General features: G+C 37.9%; 2 protein-coding genes across 2 annotated transcripts; one reads left to right on the top strand and one right to left on the bottom strand.

Annotated features, from left to right (window-relative positions):
• The first annotated feature begins 4,065 nt into the window (after positions 1-4,065).
• LOC129722681 (transmembrane protein 177) lies at positions 4,066-5,386 on the top strand. The gene is made up of 3 exons (XM_055676339.1): positions 4,066-4,427; positions 4,482-4,938; positions 5,000-5,386. The coding sequence occupies exons 1-3, from the start codon at positions 4,270-4,272 to the stop codon at positions 5,324-5,326; spliced, it is 942 nt and encodes a 313-aa protein (XP_055532314.1). The 5' UTR covers positions 4,066-4,269; the 3' UTR covers positions 5,327-5,386.
• Positions 5,387-7,423: 2,037 nt separating this feature from the next.
• LOC129719823 (uncharacterized) lies at positions 7,424-8,571 on the bottom strand. Its single transcript, XM_055671233.1, has 4 exons — positions 7,819-8,571; positions 7,688-7,753; positions 7,539-7,628; positions 7,424-7,483 (listed from the first exon to the last, which is right to left on the bottom strand). The coding sequence occupies exons 1-4, from the start codon at positions 8,569-8,571 to the stop codon at positions 7,424-7,426; spliced, it is 969 nt and encodes a 322-aa protein (XP_055527208.1).
• Between the last annotated feature and the right edge of the window lie 4,603 nt (positions 8,572-13,174).

Below are 13,174 nucleotides of genomic sequence, written 5' to 3'. Positions count from 1 at the left end.
CCCTCGCCACGTTTGATTTTGGGAGACTTCAACTCTCATGGCGTGGCTTGGGGTTCCCCATACAATGATAACCGCTCCTCTTTAATCTATAACCTTTGCGATGACTTCGACATGACTATTTTAAACAACGGTGAAATGACACGTATCCCGAAACCTCCAGCGCGCCCAAGCGCTTTGGATCTATCCTTATGTTCGACGTCGCTACGGTTGGATTGCACATGGAAGGTAATCCTCGATCCTCACGGTAGCGACCATCTGCCTATTCTTATTTCAATTACTAACGGGTCAACTCGCATGCGACCAATTGACATTCCGTATGACCTCACACGAAATGTCGATTGGAAGTTATACGAGGAAATGATTTCAAAAGCGGTCGAGTCGATTCAACATCATTCACCACTTGAAGAATACAACCTCCTCGCGGGCTTGATTCTCGACGCCGCGTTGCAAGCCCAAACGAAGAAATATCCCGGCGTAACGATCAAAGAACGGCCTCCCACTCCGTGGTGGGACCAAGAGTGCTCCGATGTCTACACGCAAAGATCCGACGCGTTTAAGGCCTACCAGACGGGAGGTATACCTGGCGACTATTTACGGTATTCGGAGCTTGATACCAAGCTTAAAAGCTTGGCTAAAGCAAAGAAACGTGGATATTGGCGTCGGTTCGTGAACGAGACGTCGAGGGAGACATCGATGAGCACTCTTTGGAACACAGCCCGAAGAATGCGGAATCGCGTAACGGTCAACGAAAGCGAGGAGTCCTCAAGTAGGTGGATATTTGATTTTGCCAGGAAAGTATGTCCGGACTCTGTTCCTGAGCAAAATATTGTTCGCGATGCGTCTCCGGGCCACGACGCGATAGAATCACCTTTTACGATGGCAGAACTTTCAGTTGCCCTCCTGTCCTGTAACAATAACGCGCCTGGATTAGATAGAATCAAATTCAACTTGTTGAAGAATCTACCCGGCAATGCCAAGAGGCGCTTGTTGAACTTGTTCAATAAGTTCCTGGAGCAAAACATTGTACCGCAGGATTGGAGGCAAGTGAAGGTGATCGCCATCCAAAAACCAGGGAAACCAGCTTCTAATCACAACTCTTATAGGCCGATTGCAATGCTATCCTGTATCCGGAAATTGATGGAAAAAATGATACTCCGTCGTTTAGACCACTGGGTCGAATCAAATGGTCTTCTATCAGAAACTCAATTTGGCTTCCGCCGTGCCAAAGGGACGAATGATTGTCTTGCGTTGCTTTCAACAGATATTCAGCTGGCGTATGCTCGTAAAGAACAAATGGCGTCTGCGTTCTTGGACATTAAGGGGGCTTTTGATTCCGTTTCTATTGACATTCTTTCGGGTAAACTTCACCGACAAGGATTTTCTCCAATTTTGAACAATTTTTTGCACAATTTGTTGTCCGAAAAGCACATGCATTTTACGCATGGCGATTTGGCAACTTTTCGCATTAGCTACATGGGTCTTCCCCAGGGCTCATGTTTAAGCCCCCTTCTTTACAACTTTTATGTAAATGACATCGACGAATGTCTGGCAAATTCATGCACGATAAGACAACTTGCAGACGACAGTGTAATCTCTGTTACAGGAGCCAAAGCTGCCGATTTGCAAGGACCATTGCAAGATACCTTGGACAATTTGTCTGCTTGGGCTTTACAGCTAGGTATCGAATTCTCTCCGGAGAAGACTGAGATAGTAGTTTTTTCTAGGAAGCATGAACCTGCTCAGCTTCAAACACAATTAATGGGTAAAACGATTTCTCAGGTTTTGGTACACAAATATCTTGGTGTCTGGTTCGACTCTAAAGGCACCTGGGGTTGTCACGTGAGGTATCTGATGAAAAAATGTCAACAAAGAGTGAATTTTCTTCGTACAATAACCGGACAATGGTGGGGAGCCCATCCAGGAGACCTTATAAGGCTTTACCAAACAACGATATTGTCTGTTATTGAATACGGGTGTTTCTGCTTCCGCTCCGCAGCAAACACACATTTGATCAAACTGGAGCGAATACAATATCGTTGTTTGCGTATCGCCTTAGGTTGCATGCAGTCGACCCATACGATGAGTTTGGAGGTTTTAGCTGGAGTACTACCATTGAAAAACCGCTTCTGGAGCCTGTCTTCTCGTATTCTAATCAAATGTGAGGTCTTGAACCGTCCCGTGATTGAAAATTTTGAAAGGTTAATCGAACTTAATTCTCAAACCCGTTTTATGACATTGTATTTCAATCACATGTCCCAAAATATTAACCCTTCTTCGAATATTCCAAATCGTGTCGACTTATCAAATACTTCTGATTCTACTGTGTTTTTCGATACATCCATGATAGAAGAAACTCGTGGAATCCCGGATCATTTACGCGTGCAGCAGATCCCTAAAATTTTTTCCAATAAATATCGAAACATCAACTGCGACAATATGTACTACACTGACGGATCACTTCTTGATGGGTCCACTGGCTTCGGTATCTTCAATAACAATTTAACCGTCTCCCATAAGCTCGATAATCCTGCTTCTGTTTACGTCGCAGAATTAGCTGCAATTCAGTACACCCTAGGGATTATCGAAAAAATGCCCACGGACCATTATTTCATCTTTACGGACAGTCTCAGTTCCATTGAGGCTCTCCGATCGATGAAAGATGTTAAGCACTCTCCGTATTTCCTGGGGAAAATACGGGAACATCTGAGTGCTTTATCCGAAAAATCTACTCAGATTACCTTAGCGTGGATCCCTTCTCACTGCTCGATACCGGGTAATGAGAAAGCGGACTCTTTGGCTAAGGTGGGCGCAACAAACGGTGATATTTATGAAAGACCAATTGCCTTTAATGAATTTTTCGCACTTGTACGTCAGAATACGATCATCAGTTGGCAAAATGCTTGGACCAGAGGGGAATTGGGAAGGTGGTTACATTCCATAATCCCCAAAGTATCGACGAACCCGTGGTTCAAGGGGTTGGATGTAGGTCGGGATTTCATTTGCGTGATGTCCCGGCTTATGTCCAATCACTATAGATTTGACGCGCTCCTCCGTCGTGTTGGGCTCGGGGAAAGTGGTATCTGTGCCTGTGGTGAAGGTTATCACGACATAGAGCATGTGGTTTGGTCATGCCCTGTACACCGTGACGCCAGGTCTAAATTAATAGCTTCCCTGCAGGCCGAGGGTAGACAGCCGGCTGTTCCTGTTCGTGATGTCTTGGCGAGCCGTGACCTATCCTACATGTCCCTTATATACGTTTTCCTGAAATCCATCCACGCCCCAGTCTAGTCCCGTTCCCCTCCGTCTACACCCAACAAAACGACAAGAACACGTTAGAACCTTAAGCACAAAACCAGCAACCAGACCCCGCACAATAGAACCAGGACCCAAGGACTACGAGCCTCTGTCCCAACTCACGACATCGTGGCTCAGCAGAACGAATCCATACATGCCATTCGACGATTATCAGACGACCATTGAACAACAAAACACTGATTGGAAATCCCATGCTAGTTTTAAGTTAGACTTAATTTCAGCTCGTAGTCGGCAGCGAGGATAAAAAATTTGCTTTAGTTTTTAAGTCATCAGATATAATTGGCGCCGTTAAACATTAAATTGTATTTGTGCCGTGTCAAATAAATGTTATGTGAAGAAAAAAAAAAAAAATTACAATAATGTTTGTCATTACTGGCGAATTTCGTCGTGTCTTGCCGAGTCAGTGGTACCGCAATGTCAGTGGTACCATCAATGCCAGTGGTACCGCTATAAAATTTGGTAACGCGACTGTTATATCGGATTTGACGTTTATAGCATGGCCCTGGGTAGAGTTGAGTAAGAGTCATTTATGAGGCAAACAACCCGAATTTAGTGTGCGTGACTGAGCTGTCAGAAAGCTCTTTGTTTTTCGAGTTTAAACCTGAGACTCATGAGGTTTGCAAACCATCTCCGTACCTTTCTATATTCCGTTGGCTGTAGCCACTGCAGCACAAATGCATATGAAATTCAACCGGCTGTGATAAACTGAACTGTGAAGCATAGTTAAGGAACTAATATCATTACAAGCACTATATCACAAGCAAGTTCCACTACATTAGCGAAAAGTTCAATTTACCAGTTTTAATTTTCTCAAAAACTTCTGGCATCTCTGACCGGACCGAACCGTCAAATTAGAACAGTAAACAAAATAACATCACCGAGCTTCTAAAATAAATTACTGCAATTATTAAGTAACTCAACTTGGAACACAGGATTTTATAACATAAGATTAAGATGGTTCGACCGAGTCGATTGCCATTTTTCTTAACTGAGACTGGTCGCCGATTAGTTTTCTACGGTTCTACCACCGCAGTGATAGGCCTTTTCGCCGGTCACTATCTGCCACACACTGTTGGAGTTGGTTATCTTAAGGACTTTGCACAAGCATATAAGTTAGTATTTTCTTGTCCTTAACTCTCATATTCTTAACATTGAATGCTTTTTAGAAATGGAGAAAAACAACTACCTTCTGATAAAATTCAGAAGCATTTCGATAAGGCTGTCACACTTTTAAATTTATCAGAATTCGAGAAAAAATTCATTAGTCCATTCATTGTTTATGGCTTCGATGTGTACAATGCTGGATCTATGAAATCACGATTTGGTGGTATTGTGGGTATACCGGCAAACTTTGAATACAACAGTGCAGCTGATATAGAAAAACAGGATGTGATCTTGCAAGGTCGTAAAATCAACTGGTCATCCGAAGGAGGAAAACTGCTGGAAGAATGTTTGATTCTAAACGAAGACGAGCAGGTGTTTGCCATTTGTCGTGAAATATTGACGCTAAACACTCACAAGAGATTCATACAGTCGGTCATTCCATCAGCTGTGTGGTTTTTCACGTACAACTTGGCGTCACTAGTTAATAGGAGGAACAATCTGTACATCCGGCCCTTTTCGGTCAGATTCTTTACAACTGAAACGTGACAATTTTTTGAAGTAAGATTTCTTTTTATTTTAGTTGAGGTGCATGCTCTATGTCATCTGCGGCATTTTCGGCTTTGGTGTATATTCATTTGCAACGGACATTACCGAAGTGCAGTTCGACACAAGTGTTGACAAAAAACTAGCCGCATTAGGACCAGAAATGGCGAATGCTGGTGCACGATTTTACGATAAAATACTTAAGAAAAATATTGCTATGCGAAAGCTGACGGGAGATGATTATTACACTGCAGGCGGTAACATAAATTATATGCTTCGACAGAAAACAGTGCCATTAACTAGTCGGAAAGATTTCTTCGTATCTGGTTACAAAAAGTTTATCAATAAGGAAGAAACCAGTTGAAGTACTCTTTCTATATTATAGCGGAAATAATTTTGTTTAATACACACAATAAGTTATGAATTCTTTAATTTTTAATCAGCGATGACAATTTTGAGAATAGAATTATTATTATGTACCTATCACGGTGTCAAAATTTCGATTATTATCGAATTTTCATGTGCCTCTGATTTTTTTTCGCAAAAATGTTGCCAACTGTATAAGAATCAAGGATCGGGAAGTTTAAAAATATTTCATCGGCGATTTTTTGAAAAATTTGGATTTTAATTTTTTAGCGTAAATCTACAAAAAAAATCCCTCTAACTTCACTAATGCCAGTCATATTAAGATAGTCAGCAACCAGTGCATTTGAGGGTAGTGCAATGTCATTTAATTTCAAAAATTTAACAATTAAGTCAGTCTTTTTACCACAGACAAACAGACGTACCACTCCATACAAAATTCTAAAAAACTCCGGTTCCGATTATTTTGTTTGTTGTAATTGTTGTAATATTAATTGTTGTAATATATTGTGATTGTTGTAATATTACCGCTGCGGCGGGAATATTACGCGTAATTGAAACTCATTTGAATTGACCGTTATTTTGATCCATGAACATAAATTTCAAGGTACGTGTCAAAATTTCGGGTGTCAAAATTTCGATTGTTATCGAATTTTCATGTACCTCTAATTTTTTTTCGCAGAAATGTTGCCAACTGGATAAGAATCAAGGATCGGATTGATTTTATTTATTCAAAAGACGTTCAGCGCAAAATTAGATGTAACAATTTTTGTGGGATGCAGGAAAAACGTACGGGAATCCAGCAATCCAGTTTGTCTTTATGTTTTCGTAGAGAAAATTTCCGTAATGTTCAATCTTTGTCGGATTAGGTAAATAAATTCATTAAAAAATATTTTTCCTTTGAAAAATTCAAAGTTATTTATATTTAAGTATCTTTATTGGAATCGTGGACGTGCATATCTCGATGCTGCAGACCTTGTTCGAAAAGGTGCGTCAGCAAAAAGTAATTTGACAATAATTAGATCACATTCAAATTAACTTTGGACTTTCAGTACACAGTACAGATAACAACTTCCGCACAAAACTCTAGGATACTTTTTATCATTTTCATTATACATAGGCAGAAAGTGAGAAAAGAGCGTTTTCTTCCACTGCTCGCCTATTACCTTCGTAGATTTAGTTTGGTCTCGTGGTCTAGCCATGAAGGTTTATTCGTAAAATTTTCGAAATGAAGTGACATTGCACTATCCTCAAACGCATTGGTTGCTGTGATTCCCTGTGGTTAAATCACAGAGAAACAGAGGTACCTTGAAATTCATATTCATGAATCAAAATAACGGTCAATTCAAATGAGTTTCAACTACGCGGAATATTCCTGCCGCAGCGGGGGTGCACATCAGTCCTTTTACTTTTGAACTCAGTAGACAGTCGCGTGCCGTGCTGCCAGAAACAGCAGAAAGGCTGAACGTTTATCATTTGCGGAATATGTCCAGTACGTGTCGCACAAAATAATCGGAACCACAGTTTTTTAGAATTTTGTATGGAGTGGTACATCTGTTTGTCTGTGGTAAAATGACTGACTTAATTGTTATATTTTTGAATTTAAATGACACTGCACTACCCTCAAATGCACTGGTTGCTGACTATGTGAATATGACTGACATTAGTGAAGTTAGAGGGATTTTTTTTGTAGATTTACGCTAAAAAAATTAAAATCCAAGTTTTTTCAAAAAATCGCCGATGAAATATTTTTTAACTTCCCGATCCTTGATTCTTATCCAGTTGGCAACATTTTTGCGAAAAAAAATCAGAGGTACATGAAAATTCGATAATAATCGAAATTTTGACACCGTGCCTATGTACTCAATCACTAATACTAATATTTTATTTCGAAAACATACAAAGCATTCAGAATTGAACATCGATTGAAATTATGTTTTCACGTTGTCGACTACATTCATTTATGTACAAAAGCTTTTATGAAACTTTCAAGGTTTGCTCCCTTTTATATGTTGTTTTATGTGTTGTATCAAGACGCCATGTGATGATGGTTCGCTGTAACTAGAATTTATACTGCGATCATACAACCACTATTCGATCATGGCTTTTGATCAAACAGTATTAAAATTATCAGGAATGTTGCCAAAGCTCCGAGTATCTAAAACAAGACACAATGAATACACTAAAATAAAGTCATATACAAATGAGAATACATTGGCGATTATCGTCAAATTCAGTGGAATAATGCCGCACGCTGTATATGGTCCTTTTTGGTGTATGATTTGTCTTAAAAATACTTTGAGCTTTTAAAATATTTTATATGTTACTATACTTGGTTTATTCGTGCATACTTAATGATTACCTCAATATCATTTTTGGTGTTTGTATACGGAGTATATTCATGAAGAAGAGCTCCAGTGAAGTTCCTCTGCAGTGAATAAGCATACCTTGGACAATGCTATAAATCAAAACTGAATTTGTTTGTTGACGTACCTCATTTTCCATTAAAAAATTCGGGTACAGAATTAAAATCAATTTGAACCCGTGAAGAACTACCCATAGAACCGAATATACCAGATACAATCCACGATCACTTAATTGAATATTTTGATACACTTCTAAGCAAGTAGTGCTTATTGCAGTAACAACTAAAATAACTGTTGCTATATTGAACAATCCAAAGTGCTGGTTAACTTTGAACGCCAGTTGATGCAATAGCATGTGCTGCTCTCTTAAAGCCTTCAGTGTACCAACGTTATTATTAACATTTAACCGCAATACATGTTGCGAAGACATTAAGAAGTTATTAATAGTTTTGAATTTCTGGTAAGCGAAAGTTAAAACAAAAACATACTGCAGTGAACAGGTAATTTGAACAATATGTGGAATCAAATAAGCGCCGAACCCAACTGCACTTTTAATGAACTCCATATAATGTGTAGCGTCTACCACAATTATACACACGAACAAAATTCCAGTAAAAATCAATAATTTTATACATAGGTGGCCTAACAAATCAAGCTTAAATCCGAGATTCAAATTTTGAAATATCGTTAAGATATCCAACATTCTGCCCAGTATGTCATCATAAACAACTCGTCTCCACTTACTACCTACGAATACCATCGAACAGATCAACAAACCCAGTAATAATTCTAGGTTAAATAACAAATATGTCAAAAATGGCATTTCAACTCCGTCAAAACGCCATATCCTTTTATAGACCATTGATACAATTACGATCATCAAAAGTACTATATTCAAAACGGTCTGAAAAATTGCGCAGCAAACTGGACGGAAAGTATAGTTCCACGGTGTCAAAGAGATCGCTTTGATTGAGAATGGGCAAAAACCCATGATTCGAGATATCACTAATAACGGATACAACGAAGTCTTCAAAGCTCTCTTGAGCGGAGTTTTTCCATCAATTTTATCGGTATATCCATTATGATACGTATCCTAAAAGTAAAAATATGACAAATCTTGTATACCTACTTTATTTGCAAATTAAACGTTTCAAGTTTCAGTTTCTTTTTATGTTACGTATACATTTTAATACAATAAAAAACTCACCATGCGCCCTAACTCGAAAACAGACAGCAACGTAATACCAGATTACTGTTTCAAATCAAGTAGACCATTTTGAATATCCATGTCAAGATTTATTGTTAATTGAATATTTTATTGAATAATAACATGAGAATAATAAATCATTTGCTTTGCAACGATGAAAATATGCACAATTCATAATCACAGTTACAGTCACGCACGTCGGATGAGTTTACGTGATCAACAAACATAAATTAATGGTTTCATCGGTATCATTGACCAAATCGTTGGCTGCATAAGTGGTTTTTCCGGATAAATTGACGAAAACTTGCAGGTTTTACTATTTACCTATAAATTGTGTGTTTCTCGTTTAATAATGTTTTGCGTTATGCACATATTTACTGTATTTTTTTCACTCCATATCAACCACTATTTGATCTATTGTTACATTATTCAGGCGTTTGTTATAATTCGCACTTCATATGATTAGCAATATCTCTGTAGTACGTGTAATTTAGCATCAAAGAAAATTCTATATAAAAAATGTCATGCTTTTTTCATCGGTCAAAGAAGTAAAACTTTAACAACTTTGAGGCGAAAGTCCGATTACAAAGGCTATGTAAATCCTCTAGACTTTTGCCACAGACTTGTAATACATAAGTCCCCGTGCGGAGTTAATAACGAGCATCTGGAATTAAATATGTTGTTAGATTAATTTTATAATACAAACTATAATCAAACCTAATTTTCTGAAACCCCGGAGAGAAACAATTCTCTTTTGCAATTTTCCTCCGTGTCGTTCTTTAACTTTTAAAATCTTGATTTTGTTTCTGCCCTAGCTTGAGTTGAATATCCTTCCTCACAGTAAGGTTTTTTTTCGCGCGTTGCTTTAATTTCAATCACGTTTTCCGTTTTAGGTCGAAAGTAACCATATTCACATTTCCGAAAAAGATCACATTTTTTGTGTTAATACTGAAAATTTAACATATTGCATTTTTATCTCAAGATTGTACACTATTATATTCAAAGGAGGTGCAAACAGTTTAGGCCTCATCTCACTTGAATATCTCAGATTATAACAGGTGAAATCATAAATAAATCATAAATCAAAACAACGAAACATGTTTTTCAGCAACACTGCCTGATGATAGATTTTAACGCACTCGAGGTTTTCAATTTCAACCAATCAGTCAGTGGTTCCCAAAGTCGATGCAAATCTATACCCAGTTGTCTCCCCTTAGATTGTACACGCTCGTAAATAATAACTCATGAACTGAGCAACTCTGACTCAGTTTAGAACGATGTTCGTAGACGTCAAAAAATGAGTAGAAGGCCTTTTTAATTTTGAGTAACTTTGACTCACTTTTTGGGTTCCCTTCATATAACTTCTTTCTGAGTAACGTCGCATGTAACGACGTCCATTTTGAAAGATGATTACGATGTGCTTCAGTTTGTGACAAATGTTTTTTAATTGTGTGCGCCTCAGATGGCATTATAACTGTTTACTTTTATTACAAGGTAATTATTGATGAACATGTGGTGTCGTTTATTGGCCGTGGCGGATTTCTAGCCAGTAATGAAACTGAACTGTACCCAAAAAATGAGTAATGTCGTACTCAAATTTTGAGTAATAATGACTCATTTTAAAGACGCCCAGTGTTACTCAGTTTTGAGTATTTGTGGAGTTACTCAATTTAAGAGTTGTTCCACTTTTTACGAAAATGCGTCAAATGTTACTCATTTTAGAGTTATTATTTACGAGCGTGTAACATGTGGAGAAGATTTGGATCACGAATGGATGGAATATGAGGAACTAGGTATGAGTTCTTTCAGAAATTGGCACTGATGCTGCCGTTACTGTCTCGGCACAGACAAACAGTCGTGCCTCTTCGAAAAAAAATCTTCGTCCTTATTCGAAAGTGTTACACTCATGCGCCATCATGTAATGGGTGTGCATGTTTGCTTAAATCAACACAAGCGGCATTACTGACGGTTTTTGTATTCGATAATGAATGTGGATGCTTGCTTCTAGCGACACCAGCGGAATTATTGCCCACTAAGTAACATTTCAAAACAATCGTTATTTTTCTGGTCGATGGAATCATCATCGAGTGGCACGTCTGTGTGTCTGTGGTCTCGGCTTTCTCTTTCGTCGATGTACGACACCATTAACAGAGTCCTTGGACTGGAGATTAAACCTTTTTTTTAGTTATCTTTTGTAACCTTTTTTTTTTCTTTCAGTAAAATTGGGTTAATTTAAAAAATGTGTTTTTAAACATTTCTTTTTTTTTTACACTCAAACGTCACGTAATTGAGGGAGGGGGGGGGGGTACAAGGAAGTTGTGACAAGGGAAAAGGGGGATTCATTTTTTTTTAATTTGCGTGACATCATTAATGGATGGTCCCCTATGGGTAAAACCGAATCTTTTACCTCATGCTTTATATTGTTGTAAAGTATGGTACGAAGAGTAAGAATTTTTCTCATCTTTGTTGGAAAACTTTTTTGTACGATATGGACCACTGCGACCATTCTTTTGTGGGAAACTTTAGTTATGATAAATTTTGTTATTAAATTACATGAAACATTTTATTCTTGAAAAAATAATTTGTTGGTTTGAAGTATTTTATTTAAGAAATATGTATTCTGATTCTTTAGAGAATATTTGTGTTTTGGATGTGCTACTTGCTAGTTCCATGCAAATAATATAGGATTAGGCTATTAGGCGTAAACCTCGCACGAGCGCCAATGCTAAAAAACAGAAAACTAATACCCACCTAACAGCTTAATGATCACAAACCACTCGATGGATGTATTTATTATCAAACACTTAAGACATTGCGCCAGCCGTCAGCCTTAGCACTGGTATGCTGAATTCAAAGTCATTTTGTCACTCACTCACATTCATTTTACACTGCACGAGAAACAAAGTGTACGTTATTCCTTGTGAAAGCTCAGGATTTAAAGAATAACCACTTCAATTTAGTCAAACTAACCGGCACACAAATGAAGTCAAACGACTAAGCGGACTTAAAACTAAACCTATTGTAATAGCCCTACAATGTTGACCCAATTACGGCTTCTTGAGGTACAAATTAATCCTCTCATGATACTTAGACATGACGAACTGCAGAATAAAAATATGAACAAAAATATTATGAATGTAAGCAAAACAAATTAATTGAGTTATCTTTCGCAACTTTTCAAATTGATTCGAACCGATTACACTAAGCCTTCATAAACACATTGATTTTTAATAAAAATCATTCACATGGCATGTGAAATGTGAAAAAGCAGTTTAATTTAAATTTTTCTATAATATTAAAAATGCTTATTAACAGTGGTGGGCACCGTTCCGCTAATTCACTAATCGCCAATTAGCAACTCTGTTAGTCAGTTAGCGGTTCAGCGATTTCGCAAATTTTTGAGCTGGTCAGCGAACTATTAGCGTCGCTAAAGTAGTAGAGCGACAAAAAACTGTAAAACTGTGGGACGATCTACAACGGACCATAGATGTCATCAGTTGAACACAATTCGCGTTGACGGTGTTGCTGATATTTGTTTGGTTTCTGCGTGCGAAAAAAAAGAAGGAAATATTTTTGCTTTTGTCATCACGCACATTTTGACAATTACATACGAGAGTTCACGTAGGTGCGAACAGCCTTCGAAATCTCTTTCAACGCGAATAAACCGAATACTGGCACATCTCAAAATTTTGCGGTTTAGAGTTTTCAATGGCAAACGATGCCAAATACTATAAAGTTTCATCTGACAAAGACCCGTTTCAAGGTTCACGAAAAATCCAGAGTTAGCAATTGTGCCTTTATTGCACAAATCTAAATATCAAAGACACAAAATATGAGGTCACAACTCATATAACTTGCTTATTGTATGCACGTAATAAACCCAAACAGGTTCAATAAAAATAGGAAGTCTTAAATGTCGATTTTTTCATGGAAATAGAAAAAGAAATTTTCGACTCAAATTTTCAAACACGATTTTCTCGAAACTATGAATTTTGAGCTGTGCCAGTATTGAATTTAACTGACGATGTTTACCTTGAGACAGTTGCTCGAAAAGTTTCGAAGACACAACTTGCAGCCACACCATCTGTTTATAGACTTTAAGGCGGCGTACGATACAGTGAAACGCAACGCGCTGTTGTAAATTTTGCTTGAACATGGTTTTCCTATAAAACTAAATAAAGTGTTACATGCGACGCTTGAAGGTTTCACTTCAAGCGTCAAGACAGCGGGTGAATTTCCGGACGTGTTTGTGATGTCAGATGGTCTAAGCAAGGTG

The sequence above is a fragment of the Wyeomyia smithii genome, chromosome 2, assembly GCF_029784165.1.
Source record: "Wyeomyia smithii strain HCP4-BCI-WySm-NY-G18 chromosome 2, ASM2978416v1, whole genome shotgun sequence".
NCBI lineage: Eukaryota > Metazoa > Arthropoda > Insecta > Diptera > Culicidae > Wyeomyia > Wyeomyia smithii.
This window is presented reverse-complemented; position numbering and strand designations above follow the sequence as displayed.

What these genes read in the sequence shown, in the direction of transcription:
- LOC129722681 (XM_055676339.1), top strand. Translation starts at nt 4,270, where the DNA reads ATGGTTCGACCGAGTCGATTGCCATTTTTCTTAACTGAGACTGGTCGC. An exon ending in GACTTTGCACAAGCATATAA is followed by an intron (nt 4,428 to 4,481) that starts GTTAGTATTTTC and finishes AATGCTTTTTAG; the next exon opens with AAATGGAGAAAAACAACTAC. An exon ending in TGTACATCCGGCCCTTTTCG is followed by an intron (nt 4,939 to 4,999) that starts GTCAGATTCTTT and finishes TTTTTATTTTAG; the next exon opens with TTGAGGTGCATGCTCTATGT.
- LOC129719823 (XM_055671233.1), bottom strand. Translation starts at nt 8,571, where the DNA reads ATGATCGTAATTGTATCAATGGTCTATAAAAGGATATGGCGTTTTGAC. An exon ending in ACACCAAAAATGATATTGAG is followed by an intron (nt 7,629 to 7,687) that starts GTAATCATTAAG and finishes ATATTTTAAAAG; the next exon opens with CTCAAAGTATTTTTAAGACA. An exon ending in ATTTGACGATAATCGCCAAT is followed by an intron (nt 7,484 to 7,538) that starts GTATTCTCATTT and finishes GTCTTGTTTTAG; the next exon opens with ATACTCGGAGCTTTGGCAAC.